Source organism: Lygodium microphyllum, chromosome 12 (assembly GCF_053477565.2).
Source record: "Lygodium microphyllum isolate KBCC chromosome 12, Lygodium_microphyllum_v1.1.10, whole genome shotgun sequence".
NCBI lineage: Eukaryota > Viridiplantae > Streptophyta > Polypodiopsida > Schizaeales > Lygodiaceae > Lygodium > Lygodium microphyllum.
In genome coordinates, this window is record NC_141146.1 from 39,702,820 (window position 1) to 39,719,797 (window position 16,978).

General features: G+C 42.3%; 1 protein-coding gene across 1 annotated transcript; it reads right to left on the reverse strand.

Annotated features, from left to right (window-relative positions):
* Window positions 1-12,100: 12,100 nt before the first annotated feature.
* LOC148027663 (uncharacterized) lies at window positions 12,101-14,396 on the reverse strand. The gene has a single exon (XM_087688932.1). The coding sequence runs from the start codon at window positions 13,955-13,957 to the stop codon at window positions 13,259-13,261; it is 699 nt and encodes a 232-aa protein (XP_087545058.1). The 5' UTR covers window positions 13,958-14,396; the 3' UTR covers window positions 12,101-13,258.
* Between the last annotated feature and the right edge of the window lie 2,582 nt (window positions 14,397-16,978).

Consider the following 16,978-nt stretch of genomic DNA (forward strand, 5'->3'; position numbering starts at 1 on the left):
AATAAAATTTCATCCATTTTTAATAATTTATTAAAATGAACCCTTCACTAAAATCATTCCCCTCACTGCACTTTTTTTCCTTTTCAATAAATTGTCAAGATTGTGGGAGAGAAGGAAGGAGTCTCACTTGTAGCTTTCTTGCTTGCACAATGGGGGAATACACACACAGGTGGAGGCTGAAAACAATTTTCCTCTTCTTAGTTGTGTAAGCCAAAAAGAACTCTAGTACAAAGAAATAGAAGAACCCTATATATGGGTCTCAAACCAAACTCAACTAACTAAGGTGGCATACTAACTGAGCCACGAACTAGAGTAGATAAGGATAGCTGTCATCTAGCTATTATTCATAGGTGATGTACCAACCGCATCTGCAGCTAACAAGTCGGTGACATAAATGCACAACGATCACCCTGGCATATCATGAGTGGAGCTCGATATCTCAACACTCCCCCTCGAGTTCTGCATACCAAGCAGGTCTCTGAACTTGCGCAGCTTCTCTACGCCCAATGCCTTCATAAATATGTCAGCTACCTGATTCTCTGTGCTGACATAAACTAGATCAATAAGACCTAGTAAAACCCTCTCCCGCACATAGTGATAATGCACCTCAATGTGTTTTGTTCTAGCATGATAGACTGGGTTATTTGCCAAGTGTATACTGCTCATGTTGTCACAATAAATGACAACTGGCCCATCTATAGGCTGATGCATATCATAAAGTAGCTTATGTAACCAAGGTACCTCACATACAGCCTTTGCTGCACCTATGTACTCAGCCTCTGTGCTCGACAAGACAACTGTAGGCTGTTTCTTGCTGCTCCAAGTGACTGCAACACTCCCAAAAGAGAACACATATCCACTGGTAGATCGTCTATCAGAAATACTACCAGCCCAATCAGCATCAGTATATCCATGCAACTGTATCTGAACCCCAATCTCATAAAGTAGTCCATACTGGAATGTGGACTTCACATACCTGAGTATGCATCTAGCCGCATCCAAATGCGGTTTCCTTGGAGCCTGCATAAACTGATTACCAATTCAACAACATAGCTCAAATCTGGCCTGGTAATAGTCATATAAATCAAACTTCCTACTATGCGTCTATACATAGTAGGGTCTTCCAAAAGCTCACCTGCATCTGCGCTCAGCTTCACATTCTGCTCCAAAGGAACTGAAATAGGCTTACAGCCTGTCATCCCATATTTGGACAGCATGTCCAATCCATACTGCCTCTGCAAGAGCTGTATCCCACTTGGTGATCTAATCACCTCAATGCCCAAGAAATAACGCAGCTCTCCCAAATCCTTCATCTCAAACATTTGCTTCAATAGCATTTTCACATGAAGGATATCTTCATCAGTGTCACTTGTCATAATCAAATCATCAACATAAATGACAAGTAGCATAATACCTTTCTCTGTTTTTCTCACATAAAGTGAGAAATCTACCTTGGAAATCTGAAAGCCAATAGTGACAAGATACTGTCCTATCTTGTCAGACCATGCTCTAGGTGCTTGCTTCAAGCTATACAAGGCTTTCTTCAACCTACAAACAAACTCAGGATGAACAGCATGCACATAACCTGGTGGCTGCTCCATATAGACCTCTTCTTGCAAATCACCATGCAAGAAGGTATTCTTTACATCCATCTGATGTAAAGACCATGCCTTTGATGCAGCCATAGCAATGACTGCTCTTACGGTTGCCATCCTTGCAACCAGACTGAATGTTTCTTCATAATCAATGCCATATGTTTGTGCATACCCCTTGACTACTAATCTTGCCTTGTATCTTAATGCCATATGAGAGCTCTGGTAGACCTGTGCAAAGTAGGTTCACTCCCAGGAGCTCTCAAAACATCCCTGGTCTTCCTTACTCCAGGTGTAACAATACAAGGAATACCCAACTCATCATCAATGCTTTGTTCTGAGCCACTCGATTCACCATCCACATAAGAGTGACATGTATTCACATCAAACATGGGCTGATCTACCTTCTCTTTTCCTTTTCGTGATACTTGCATACCACTATCTGCATTGCTTTGAGAAGATTCTCCTGATCTCAATCTGCTTGTCCATGGCGAAGAATGTGAACCACTGCTAGAGGACGCTCCAGGTCCACTAATATCTTGTGACTGCTGCTGTGAATTCTGTTCAACATTACCATTTTGTGCATCTACATTATCAATCACATTTACTGGTTTATACCAGCTACTCATCTCATCAAAAACAACATCTCTACTCACTGTAAACTTACGAGTAGAAGGGTTATAGCATCTATACCCTTTTTGCTGAGAGAATAACCAATAAAGATGCACTTCTCAGCTTTTGGATCCAACTTGGATCTCAACTCATCTGGCACATGAACATAGGCAATGCAACAAAAAATCTTCAAATGAGAAATATCTGATTTCCTACCAGTATACCTCTGCTCTGGAGTCATCCCATGTATTGCTGCAGTGGGAGTCCTATTCATTATGTAGACTGCTGTAGCAACTGCCTCAGCCCAGTAAGAATCTGGCATGTCTTTTTCGTTGAGCATGGCACGAGATACCTCTCCAATATGCCTTTTTTTCCTTTCTGCAATTCCATTTTGTTGTGGGGTATAACTGCATGAATATTGCTGCTTTATGCCATGCTCCTGCAGGAACCTTGCAAACTCATTTGAGAGGTACTCTCCCCCTCCATCTGACCTTAGGCATTTTAATGCAGGCTTGTTTCTTTTTCAACCATAGCTTTAAGAGTTTTAAAATGCCTAAACACTTCACTTTTCTTTTTCATAAGATACACCCAAACTTTTCTGCTATAGTCATCAATAAAAGTGACAAAATAATGACAGCCTCCAAGAGATGCAGCTTTAGTAGTCCACACATCAGAGTGGATTAATTCCAATGGCTTCTTACTCTCTTGAACATGTCTAGGAAATGGTTTCCTTGCCTGTTTTCCAAATTAACAGGCTTCACATACCTTATGCATTTCTGCAACCTTGAATTTAGGCAATCCTGCAACAATATTTTGGGCTTGCATTGATTTAAGTCACTGTAAATTAACATGACCAATGCATTTATGCCAGATATCAATATCTGCAACTACACCGGTCCCATGTGCAAACATTGCTACACTCAATTCAGAGATGTCTGCATCCAACGTAAACATTCTGTCCTTCTTCTTTCCTTTTGCTATCAAGCGACCTTTATTTTTCATATCCTCAACAAAGCATCCATGAGAATTAAATCTGATTTGCAAGCCCTGCTCAACCATTTGACCAAAAGAAACCAGGTTCTTGGTGATATTCGAGACATGAAATACATCCGACAGGTATTTCTTTTTCCCATCCTGCATAGACAAAGGAAATTTTCCAATCTGCACAATAGGATGTGTAGTATCATCACCACTCTCCACAAATCCTGGTTTTTCCATTTTCCTTGCATTCTGCATCCATTTTGCATGACCTGTCATGTGGTTTGATGCACCTGAGTCAACATACCACACATCGTTGTTTTCTTCTGCACTTGTCACAGAATTGGTCATGTGTTGCACCATAAACAAATGCTCATTTTTATCATCACCCTGTCTACTAGAAGATGCATAATTCCCTTGCAATTTTCCATTCATGATGTCATTCTGCTTTTTATAGCAGTCTTTAGCCATATGACCCATTTTACCACAGTAGTAGCATTCAACATTGTTGTTTGCATTTTGGCCTCTTTGCCATCCACCACGACCTCTTTGGCTCCCCCTGCCTCTAGAGTTACCACGTTCTCCTCCATAGGACTGGTTTTCTTGAGTTTGCTGCATATTTTGATTTCTACCACGGCCTCCAAATCGGCCTCCTCTACCTCTGCCTCTATCTCTTCCAGCATTTGAGTAGAAGACAGCTTCTTTTGAAGTTCCTCCTGAAGAAGATGGACCACCATTTCTCTGCTCCTCAGAAATTAGAAGAGCAATCAACTCCTCAAAATCAGGAAATCTTTCACAGACGGAAATCGATGTTCGGAATTGTGCATAATCCTTTCCTAGACCATTCAAGGTCACATAAACTAAATCATCATCTTCCACTGGCGACCCAATGGAAGCAAGTGCATCTGCAATCTTCTTCACCTTCATGTGGTAGTCATTGATGCTCATACTTTCTCTTTGCACATTGTGCAACTCTTGCTTGAGCTACATTTTCCTGGCTTGCATATTTGTGCTATACATTTTTGACAAAGTATCCCATGCCTCCTTTGGCGTACTTGCATCCTGAATATGCACAATCATAGAGTCTGAAATGCTTATAGACAGCCAGCATATAACTTTCCTAGCTCTCTCATGCCATTCTTTAAATGCTTGCATTTGCTGTTGATTGGGAACATCAGGAAGAACTGGTTCTTCTTCATTTCTCGCAACGAATTCCCAATATCCTTTTTCCATAAGGAAATTCGTCGTTCTAAACTTCCATGCTTGGAAGTTGTTCTTGTCAAGCTTTTCAGTGACAATCTGTGATAGAGAATCAGACGCCATTACAGAACACTGCAAAAAATTCAGTCACTGCAAAAAGCACAGCTTCAGTCTCACAAGGGCAAATTTGCAAAATTGAGGAAAGTGGTATTTGACCACACAGTCACTTCCTAGTGACGATTTTGCATCAACAGGCAACAAGGATGATTATGTAACTCCCAATGTCTCTGCGCACAGGCATACGATGCAATTTCTACAGTAACTTTTCGCCGACCTATAGAACAGTGGTCGTACAGCAAAAAATAGGGCATTTTCCTGAGTGTGTGCGGAAAACTTTCGCCTCCAAAACAGGCATCGAAATGGCCTCGAATAAAAAAAACAGGGCAACCGAGGGCTAAAGCCCCTTCCCGCAGCATATACTGCCCTCTTGCTACACCGCGAAGGGTCTTTCAATATGAGACAATGCACTCTTGTACTTTGCGGCTGTGCTATCTGTGCAGAGACTTGCTCCCAAACTCAAAAAATGAAAGAAACACTGGTCCTCTTACCAGAACACCGCGAACTTGGTTTGCTTTCTTGAGCTCCTTACCATGAATAAGGCTCTGATACCATGTCAAGATTGTGGGAGAGAAGGAAGGAGTCTCACTTGTAGCTTTCTTGCTTGCACAATGGGGGAATACACACACAGGTGGAGGTTGAAAACAGTTTTTCTCTTCTTAGTTGTGTAAGCCAAAAAGAACTCTAGTACAAAGAAATAGAAGAACCCTATATATGGGTCTCAAACCAAACTCAACTAACTAAGGTGGCATACTAACTGAGCCACGAACTAGAGTAGATAAGGATAGCTGTCATCTAGCTATTATTCATAGGCGATGTACCAACCGTATCTGCAGCTAACAAGTCGGTGACATAAATGCACAACGATCACCCTGGCATATCACGAGTGGAGCTCGATATCTCAACATAAATGCACTTCGTGGGATGGGTATGTGTAGTCTTTCGATCTGTCATTGCTTACAAAAGCTCTGGTTATGTTCTCAGTGGGTTATTGAGGTATTATGGTTTGATTGTATGATATGATTATAGGTCCAGTCTGTAATTTTCTTTTCTGCATGATACAGGGTCTCGGGTGCATGTCTGTTGCATAGCATGAAGCTTTCGACCGCATATGTGTAGATGTCATACCGAGTTTTTTCTGATTGTTTGGGGTGGTCAGTCCGTTAGTCATGTCTGTGTGTACTTATTCTAGTCGATTTCTTTTTTATGGATATTCTGTTGTTTTGCAAGCATTCACTATGATTGTCTGTGTGTGTGGTGTGTGTGTAATCTATCTGAATGGCACCTCAAGCTCCTCCTCCAGTTTAGTACGTCCCATTGGTCTCCCACAATTATTCTTTATTGATGGAGTCTGAACTTATTGGCAAAGCAAGCTTAGCCAAGTTCATCGCACTCTCATTACCATTCATCCCAGAGGATACTGATATTTGTGATCAGTTTCTAGCCTATTAAAGTAAGAGGTCTGGTCCAGTCAGAGGAACCGTTGTCCAATTAACACCTAAAAGTTTGGGCAAGGCTCTATCGTTACCCTATCAGGGAGACTCTTTCCCTATTGCTAGACAACTGTTCTCGAATGAGGATATCCTTAAATTGTTGCAGAAGCAGACACAAGATGTGTTGGATCCCAAGAAGGTTCTTACCACTTCTGGCATCAGTGTCTCCATGATCTCCAATCCTGTGTGGAAGCAGCTATATTAGTTTCTTCAAGACAGGTTTATGCCTGCCAAGACACCCTCTAATTACCTTTCAAAGCAATTGTTTACAGCTTCGAGAATAGTGTTGAAAGGCATAATGATTGATTGGAGTTCCTACCTTCTATCCATAATGGATCAACACTTTGCCAGAGCTACCAGGGGTAATGTAACTAATGCTACATTTTGTTCCTACCTTTCTATCTTTTTGGCATATGCCGCCCCTTCGAAGGAAGTTCCTACCTTGATAGTTGATCCACCAGATGCTCCTCCCCCTACTGAACACTTTGATGTCATCATTGAGGATCTTGATCATATCCCTCCTGTGGTAGTTCAGAGGAAACACTTAAAACGAGTAGCTGAATCAGCCCCAACTCCTCCTCCAGTCTCCGTTCCTGATCAATCTAGCAATCACCTACCAGTTTTCCTCACACCATCAAATCTTTTCAGAGCACATCATGAGGGTACTCTGGAGATTTCCATCCCTTCAGTGCAATGCTTGGTAATTGGAAATGCAATTCCCTTCCTATATCAAGATGTTCAATGTTCTATTAAGCTCTCAATGACTGCATGTATCCAACAGCTCTATTCCTCTTTCTATGATGAAGTCCAACAGACCAAAGAAGAGTTGACAAAAGCAAATGCCGAGCTAGCTTCTACTCATGAATGCTTTTCTGATCTTTGTACCCAAATGGAGCAACAGACTAAGATAATTGATGCTCAGAAAATGGAAATTTCTAGTTTGCACACTCAGTTGGCTGACACTAAAACCCAAGTGGTTAATATAATTAAGGAACGAGATAGATTGTTGAAGGAATCTCACAAGCTTCAGGCTTTATTAGCCGCCCAGATAGAGGAGCTTAAGATAGCCAATACCACCTTAGCACAGAGTAGAAACCAAATTCAGCACCTTAATGATCAACTGGTCCAGTCATGTTCTCTTCACAGAGCTCTATTGTGCAACTAGTTCCTTTTTTTACCCCTACGGACTTGGCAGTTCTCTAGAGACAGGCCACGTTATGTTCGTTGTTTCAAGCTAAAGTGGAAAGATTGCAGTCCAGGATGGATCTATTATGGTCTACATTTGAGAAATTTCAGGAGTATGTTCTTCTCAACCATTCCTTTTTTGTCCACTATCATCTGTAGAAGTTGGCATTCTATATTCAGCTCTCAACGATGGATCTACTTCTTCTAGAGGATGGTTGGAGTGGAGCCTGGTTTTCTGATTTGCTGACAAAAGTTGTCTGTATGGTCTTTGAAGATTTTGTGACTTTGGATACAATGCTGATGTCTTATATGTATCTACGAGGTGGCCTATTAATTTCAGATGATGTAGATCTGGCTTGGTATATAGGAGATATGGTCTTACAAGCTGCCTTATATGTCAACCATTTGGAGTTGAGGATAGATGAAATGTTCCAGTGCTATTCTTCTAAAGTGGGTGCTTGCCCTGATACTTTGTGGCATTCAATGATTGATTATGTAGTCATGAACCAACGACCAAATAAAGCCTCTACTCATATGCAGAACACTAACCAATTGAGGGTGGATCTTTTAGCTTATCTTTCAAAAAACCATCCATTTGATTCATCATTCTTTCAGAATTCTCCAAAATCTTTTGTAGATGAATCCTTATCCATGTATCGCTTTCGTAATCATCAAGCTTTCAAGAGGGATCATCTTCACTGATACCCCTAGATGTATCTTTTGTGCTTCTTAATGATATATCTCTCTTTTGGAGGTGCCATTCAGATGGTTGTTTTGTGTTTGTGTTGTATTAATTTTTATGTGATGAGTTCGTGTTGGTTGAATAATGGATCTGTTTGCGAGCTGTCTTTTCGACTATTGACACAAAGGGTGATGGTGGATGGAAAACCTACGATGCAAAGCTGAGGAACCTCTTATATCCTTTACAAATTTATCATGACTTTCTATTGTTTGTAAGATGTGTTACTGGATAATGGTATTTTCCTTTAGTTGTATTCTTTCTTAGACACAGGTGATATGTTGGGGTCGTGGTTGGGTGGATTATTGAAGATGCTAAAAAAGCTCGAATTGAGCTCTTTACTAAACTTGTATTCTTCTTTTCCTTCGATCACCAAGATGCTTCCTTTCTAAGTGTGGCGATATGTTGAATGCTGAAATGACTAGATTTTTTGGTTGATTTTTGTTGTTTTTGAGGCATGAATGGTTGATTATTGATGGATTTTGAGTAATGATTGGTTGTTTTGGAAGTGTTTTGGGTTGATATTTATTATGTTTTGGAAGCTCATGATGATTCTTAGTAGCAATATGAGGCTCTCTGATGTTCTGATAGGTTCTCTTGAGGTTTTGATTGGTTCTGATACCTTCTGTTTAGCTTCTGTTTTGTTTTGATTTTCTTATGTATGAAGTATGGATTGATGATTGATGAAGGTTGAGATCTTTTAAAAGCTTATTGAATATTTTTTGATAGTTTGGGATGGTTTTAGTAAGACTTATGAGGTTCTAATATTTTTTTATGACCTTCTGTTAACCCTTTGTAGACCTTCTATAGAGCCTCTGTCCTGTTCTGTTCTGTTTTGTAGATCTTCTGTAAGTGTTCTATCATATGAGGGTGTACTTTGGGAAAGTTTTTTAACTTTTAAAAATGATTAATTTAAGTTCAAAAGAGCTAAAACAAATGGAAGAAGTAGCTGCTGAAGACTAAAGAGAAGACTGAAATGAAGTGATAGTAGTGAGCTATGAAGAGACACTGTAGTGGCTTTGGTGCCCTTTCATATCTCCCATACCTCTTCGGAGGTGCATCCACGACCTAAGAGGGATGATTATGAGTGATTATTGATTATTGTAGTGAGATGATGATGCATTATTGAGTGAGTGAGTGAGTGAGAGATAACCAATTCTATCAAAACAATGTATCCATGTATGAGAGATTGAGAGAGAACTATGAAAACAATAAAGATGAATAATATGTTATTATCTCCATTTAAAAATGGTGTATTATTTTGTGTTTCTTGTTCTATTGATGGATTATATGAAGATGTTGAAGATTATGGTTAATTCTATCAAATCTGTGGGAGATCTTTACTATGATGCTGCATGGAGATTTGTTCTTCTCTTTGTTGTGGTTATCTAAAGAATGAAACAAAAGATGTTACAAGATAGATTTTCTTGCAGTAGAAACCCCTTTTCCTTGGTGTTCCTCTTGGGGCTCCACCCTTGTTGTGTAGCGTGAGAGCTTCTCTCTCTGAGCAAGTCATCCACCCATATGGCTTTATCAAAGACTCTTGCAAGCACATCCCTTTGCATTTTCGAGTTGCTCACTAAGGGCTTTATAGAGTTCCTTGTTGTGGTTCATGCTAATGAATTTGATAGAGACTACTCTCTCATTGGGTTGCTCAGTCATCATAGGTATCCTCTTGTAGAGACTCCTCACATGTGACTAAGTGAAGTTATTCTGTTTGGTGTTGTCTAGATTGGTAAATCAAGTCCATCCCTTGTCTCCCAAGTAAAGACCAAATGCTTGTGCTTGTTGAGAAGGGTCTGTGAGGTTGTTAGCCTCACACAGCTACTCAAATTTCTCGATGAACATGTAGGGGTTATTGCTTGCCTGGTATTTCTTGAGTTTCTTTGCAACTATGGGTATTTTTATTTGGCTCCTAGGTGTTCGAGGTAACCCCTAGCTAGCAATGATACCATCAAGGCTGCCCCACTTTGGTTAGTACTAGTATTGACTAGCAATCTCTTCATGAGTAGCTCACTCACTATGAGGTGGGCTTCTAAGACTCTCTCCCTATCGACATTGCCTTCCATTTTTTCCCTACCTCAGATGGTTAGGATCTTGTGAACCTTGTTGAGCTCTCTCTCCTGATGCAACATCTTAGCCCTTTATTCCTGGCTATACTCACATGCATTGCAATGGTATCCTTGCCAAACTTCTCTCCCCCTCAAGGTTAGCTATGATATCGGCTACTAATATTCCATGGTGCGCTATCTTTGTATGCTGATCGTACTGTGTAACAAGTCACTAGATATCATCCATGTAATCTGCCATGTTAAGGTCAAGGTCAAGTTTGAGATTGTTCTCATTCGAGCTAATGCCTACCATAGTGATTGACTCCTGACCCACTAGTACTTCTATGAGGTCAACTCGGTTGGCTAAAGTTGTATCTCTAATCTTGGCTAGTCTTTCATTCTCCCAATAGTCTGATGGTTTTGTCTTCTCTATATCTTTGTTTCTGGTGTCTACACTCGTCTGATTCTTGGGGTTGTACTCCTACCGGTGGGTTCATTTTTAGCATTCGTTGTTAATTTGATAGTTTGCAAATATCCAACACTTACGCGCTAGCAATGCGACTCGATATGTGTTGTACGAAATCAAGCTTTCTAGGTCTCACATGTGCTTAAATGTCTACAATATTGAGTTGATTCTCTAATAAATTCAATCGCATCCAATCGATTTCCTACGACTGCTGCTTTTGGAGGGGTTTTGATTACTCCTAACAATTCAAATTTGGTCCTCGACAGGTCGATAGATACTCTGATGTGCGTTTAGCCAAGTGGATCAACTTAAGTCTCTATCTAGGGTAGTAGCCAATGGTCAATTTTTTCAGTCTCCCCCCCCGACTGCTAGGTCAAGGTTTTTTAGTACAAATAGCTCTATGGTTTCGCTTATTGGTCGTCAAGATCTCAACTTAGTTGTTGGTTAGCTCACAATAGACCCTAACAAGTCTCAAAGTGGTAAAAAACACTCAATAATAGGTTTTTGGACAACTTTTTTCAGTCCTAGACTCGATTGTTAGAGTCCTAGATTTGGCCCTCTGAGTGGGCTTCTTAAGGCATATGGCTATCCGAGTAATCAGACCCGAGCTCGGATAAAGGGTGCCTGTCCCAGCTCAAGATTTGGCCCCCATGAGAGGCCCAAGATTCAACCACCCCAAGCCAAATTTGGTTCGAGTCTGAGTGGTTAGATTCTTGTTCGAGTCAAACATCTAAGACAAGTCAAGGCTCGGTTTTTCAAGGCCTACTGTCACCGTCCAAAGTGGCACACGATAACACATTGAATGGCAGAAATGTTCACTTTAACATCTAGATAATCAATAGTTAATGCACCCAAGGTTCTAAAGCAAGGGAATAATTAGCAATAAGGACTTAGAGCATATCTAGTAGGTTTGAATATGTCAATGGCAAAGATAATTGGCAATGTTGCCTATAGACCTGTCACTCCCCTGTCTCTCTCTCAATAGCTCTCTCTCAATCTCACTAAGTGCAAATGAGCTTTCTCTTTCCCTTTTTCACCTTTTGTGTTCTCTCTTTCTCCCTTCGCACTCTATTTTCCATCCTAGACATAAAAAAATCTATTTCTTTTCCTCCCCTGTTCCCCTATTTCTTGGTTATCCAAAGAGTTATCATTTTCCTTATTTCCCAAACCTTAATGTCTCAAGTTTGATAAAAATACACACCTCCCACTCTAACCAATGCATAGAAAGCTTCCTAAACCTAAACTAACCCAGAAAAGAGATCGAATGGCCTTCAACTCCCTTACTTCCTACCTAAAACAAAGTGTCATTTTGGAGATGAACTCTTACTTTGTCACAATGGATTGCGAGCACACAAGCACTCAAGCTTGAATCCCTTGGTCGCGATAACAAAATCAAAATGTTGTTGCCCTCGTGGGCAAACCATCAAGCCCCTTGGACTACTTATTGCTTCAAGTATTTCAAGCTAAGAGCTATGGGTACCTCTCACATAGCGTATGCACTCTTCCACACACCAATGCAATGAGCTTACCTCGAATCAGATGGAGTACCTCCCCTATGAATCCAACGATGTCTCCATGATTCAAGATGTGCAATGCTTTCCAATATCCTCTCTCTCCTAGGTGAGAAAGAGAGAGACATAACTCAAACAATTGGTAAAGCCTCTTAAAATCGGGTGTCTTTCCTCTTTTCATTCCTATATTATACACAAAAGAACATGGAGACGCCATGTTTGATGTTTGATATATGGATGGAAAGGGTATCATGCTCCTCAAAGTAGAGGACGCCCTACATAGCGTACTTTACAAGTGGTATGGAGTAAAGAATGTGGCTTGCTCGTGTGAAGAGAAATGTGTGCCAGCTAGTTCGGCTAACAGATTATCATCACTGTGGGCATGCTTCTGGGAATTGACCTGATGATGCTTGGAGGGGTATAGGGGGTGCCAATGGCGTTGGCAATGAGTAATGCCGATGAGATTCCATGGTATGTATGTGTGGAATCCAGTTCTTGTTTTTGGGCCATGTTGCAATTCTGGAGCGTGTTCACAGTCTCTATGGAAGGGCCCAACGCCTTATGAAGAAGCTGGGCCTTGTTGTGATGTATAGGGGGAGGAAAACTGAAAACTGACAGTAGTGTGCAGTTTGCAAGTTGTTGTGTTGCGGTCGTCATGGCAAGCAGCAACTTTTGTGCTGTATGACGATGTGATGTGATATGGTACATACCCTGATATGCTAACATCGTGTTGCTTAGCAACCAAGAAGAAGAGCGCTCATGAGCCTTCTTTCATGGGTGTTTGCTTTCAGTTGCTTGCAATAATCCATTTGGGGCTTCTCTGCGAGGTACGAATGAGGTCATGAAGTAGCAGCAACCAAACCTCATGAGGAATCGAGAGAGTGTGTATGTTTAGGTCCTATTGTTGCTAAGCCCATTGGATAGAAGAAGAAGGTGGCCATAGCGGAATGGATGTTCAAGGATCCAAAGGCTTGGCATCCTGATAGGAGAGTTCATACGCTGGCTGTGCTGCTGCTGCTCCTGCAACATATGCAGTCACGGGGAGACGGGCTGGTTCTTCTGATGGCGCATGTGGTTCTTGTGCGAAGGAAGATGAATGAATACTCATTCCCAAGTCAGATGATTCCTTTCTGATACACAGCACGCACCTTCAAGATCTATTAACTTTCAAGGTCTCTGCTCCGTGATCAGGCTCGACTGCTGCAGCCGCCCATCGTAAAAAAGGAGTTCTGCTCTAGCGGCAAGTGAATGCCCTTGAGAGAGAGAGAGAGAGAGAGAGAGAGAGAGAGAGAGAGCCCGGAGGACCCCGTCCTCTCACTCGTTGATGGTCTCTAGCCTGGGCACCCATGACCTCGATCCCCTCCTTATCAGCAGGTGGTTATGATTACTGCCTCCTCTTGCTGATGACGATGACGATGCAGCAGCAGAAAGCATGGCATCCAGCAGCTCCTCCTGAGGGATCGCTGGGCCGGAAGAGTAGCTCCTCTGAATGATGTTGACATAGCTGATCTCTGAGCTGTCATCACTGCTAGGATCTCTTCTATCGTCAGCATCACCATCATCGGCATCTGCATCCTCCTGCACCATTGGAACTACCCTGCTCCGCCGTCCGTACGATGAAGGCTTGCGGCGGCTGCCTTTGCTGCTCTTTTGGGCGCTCCTTGGGGCTGGAGAAGCATCTGCAATTTGATGGGACAGGGCAGACATGAAGCAGGCCATCTCCTCCTGTGATATCCTTGTGCTCATCCTGTGCATGGCCAGGAGAAGGTAAGCCTGGCAGGGCTTCAGGTCTGTGTCTGCCGAGAGCGGTGAAGGCCGATGGTTTCCCTTCTGGAGCTCCACCAAGAACTGGTTGGGGAATTCCAGCATCAGCTCGGCTGCCTGTAGCGACTGCTGGTAGAGCTTGGAGATTCGGCCATCAGATGAGTGCAGCACCTTGATGCAACAATGATCAGGAGAGGCTTTTTTAAAGGAAGGGATGTTCTTGTGGCCAGTATACATACAGTTGCCCATGGCGTATGAACTGCGGTATGCAGCAAGCTGCGATGGATCCGATAGTCTATCTGTATCTGTCTAGCTGGTGTTAGAGATAGATAGATAGACTGACCCTGTGGTCTTCTCGCTCACAACTACTGCGATGGGAAGCCCTGAGGAACCTATATAGCCGACCCATCTTCTGAATATAGGCTGGGACCAACATGTGGCCAATGGCAAATGCTTCTATCAAGATCACAAGCAGCTAATGTCAGACAGATAGAGTGTCAAAACCTGAGCAAAGCTCTAACAGACAGGAAGTGTACAGCTCTTCAATGCAACAGCACATCTTGTTTGCTGGTGCAAAGGCAGCTGCCAGCCAATGTGATCTTGACATCAAGACAAAGTACCCTTACCAGAGCTAGAGCCCCACAGCTACAATGGCAGGGATCGTTCGTCCTACTCGCGAATTTGTACATAACAGAAAGCTCCCTCCAGAAGTCAGTCACAGTGAGAAAATTTTCACCTGCTCTCTCGTGGGACTGGATTTGCTCTCTTGGTAAACTGATTTCAGGAAAACTACCTAGACTTCAGGCTGGGCCTAACCTTAAAAAGGGTGCAAACGCAGGGCTAAGATGATGTGTCTCCCGCTACACCATCCAGACTGATGCACTTCTGAGTCAGTTCAATGTTTAGATTGGCTCTCACAAAACAGTACGTGGGAAGTACTAATAAGGGGAAACGGGTTGAGAGTCGAGAGAGGTGCTGGGTGAAATTGGGAAATGGTGCAGGGCTTGCCTGCCTTGCCTGTCGGCTCTGGTCGAGGAGTCGGTTAGATAGAGGCCTTTGTTTGTGTTACGCCCATCCATCCATGTATAAGAGTGTGCACACACATTCCTTCATGTTTGTCCCGGGATTCGTAGACTTGTGACCAGCGAGACGTGCAGTTTTTGGCCTGCTTCCTATTGGGACATTCAAGCCATTGCAACTTCACACCGGCACGCTTTTACATTTTTGAGAGGGATCTTCTCAAGTTACCTACACTTGTTCATTTGAAGGGGGATCATTCCGAAATGCCACATCCAAGTCAAAATTTGCCCTCGGAGTACAACCTCCCAACAATTGATTATGTAAGAGAAACCAGCACTCACAAACTTCTTTTAAGCTCGACTCGTTCTTGGGACCTTCGTGATCGGTTTACTTCTTCCTCTCTGAGAAAACCCCCAAACAACTCTTCCTGCTTTCTTTCTCCATCACCAACCTTCCCTATGTTCCATACTTCCAATCAAGTTAGAGAAAGTGAAGTATAGATCGAGCACCACAACTTCTCTTGTCCGAAGCTAAGACAACAACCCCTATGCTCTCATCCTCCTCCTGCAATGAGGACCATGACCTCTCCTGCTCTTGTTTTCAAGCGTGAAACGCCTGAATCATGCTTTTGCCTTATCTAAAAATCTCTAAAAGTGTTATCTAGAAACTTCAACAATTCTAGCTACCCTTGTGTGATTGTCTATATTAGCAATTACTATCTGCAAATCTTCATGAACTGTGTAAATAGGGGTCTTGGGCTATAAGCTCTTCACTCTTGCTAACACCAGTTATGAGGTTTCTATGAGATAATTCCTCTTCTAGTACTTAAGTCTTGCACTTGTGTCTGATATTGTACATCAAGAATGTATATAAATATTTTCCTTCAATCTTGTAACCAAGAAGTATATTCTTGGCATGCTTAATCAAGTTAACATCCCACATTTCTCTGAGATTTGTAAAAGCATGCATGTTTGTTGGCTTAAGTAAGCTCAATAACTGATGGGACTAGATGGAGTGCTTATTTCTTCAACTGCTCTACTCTTAATAGCTCAAGCTACCTCTCATAAGATATTGCTACATGATGCAGATGCACTAAAAAGATGGCCAGCCCAAGTGACAAGATCATACATGAAAGACTTAGTAAGCCCATGCTTCCTTTCATTGAAGAACATACAACATTCATGCTCAACATGGAGATCTAGAAGCACTACAACTTGAGATAGACAAATCCAAAACCTCAACAAAGTTGTGATGAAAGATTCCAAAGCTAAGAACACTACAAGGGAATGGCGCAATAGCGACGCCGATTAGCGACGACGGATATCGGCGTCGCTATTGGCGTCGCTACGCCAATAGTGACGCCGCAGGGAAAAAAAGCGTGGTCGAAACCAGAGCGCCGTTTTCATTTTCTTTTCTTCGCCTTTTGAGAGCGAGAGCGAGGGAGAGAGCGAGGGAGAGAGCCAAGGCTTTGTGAGAGAAGAGGAGGAAGAGACTTGCTGCCGCCGCCGCCGCCGCTACCGCCACCGCCGTTGTTCGCGAAGGAGAGGAGGAGCCCTCGTTACAAAGAGAAACCGCCCACGCTCGCCATATCTCATTGGTGAGTCTCCCTCTCTCTTTCTTTTACTTGTTGAAGGTTTAAATCGTTCTCTTTTGTTTGTTTAGGAGAGGAAATGAAAGAGAAGGAGAGGGAGAGGGAGAGAAAGAGAGGGAGAGGGAGAGGGAGAGGGAGAGAAAGAGAGGGAGAGTGCATTCTCTCTCTCTCTCTCCCTTTTGCTTGTTTAATGTTTAAATTACTTTCTTTTTTGCTTGTTTAGGAGAGGAAACGAGAGAGTAAGAGAGAAAGAGAGGGAGAGGGAGAGGGAGAGGGAAAGAAAGAGAAAGAGAAAGAAAGAGAAAGAGAAAGAGAAAGAGAAATAGACGGAGAGGGAGAGGGAGGAAATAGGAGAGGGAGAGAAAGAGAAAGAGAGGGAGAAGGAGGGAGAGTACATTCTCTCTCTCCCTCCCTCTTCCTTTTGCTTGTTTAATGTTTGAATCACTTTATTTTTTGCTTGTTTAGGAGAGGAAATGAGAGAGAAAGAGAGTGAGAGGGAGAGGAAGGGGAAGGAAATGAGAGAGGGATAGAAAGAGAAAGAGAGGGAGAGTGCATTGTATCTCTCCCTCTCCCTTTTGCTTGGAGGATGTTTAAATCACTTTATTTTTTGCTTGTTTAGGAAATGAGAGAGAAAAAGAGATAGAGAGGGAGAGGGAGAA

Coding starts and splice junctions, on each gene's coding strand:
- LOC148027663 (XM_087688932.1), bottom strand. CDS start 13,957: ATGGGCAACTGTATGTATACTGGCCACAAGAACATCCCTTCCTTTAAA.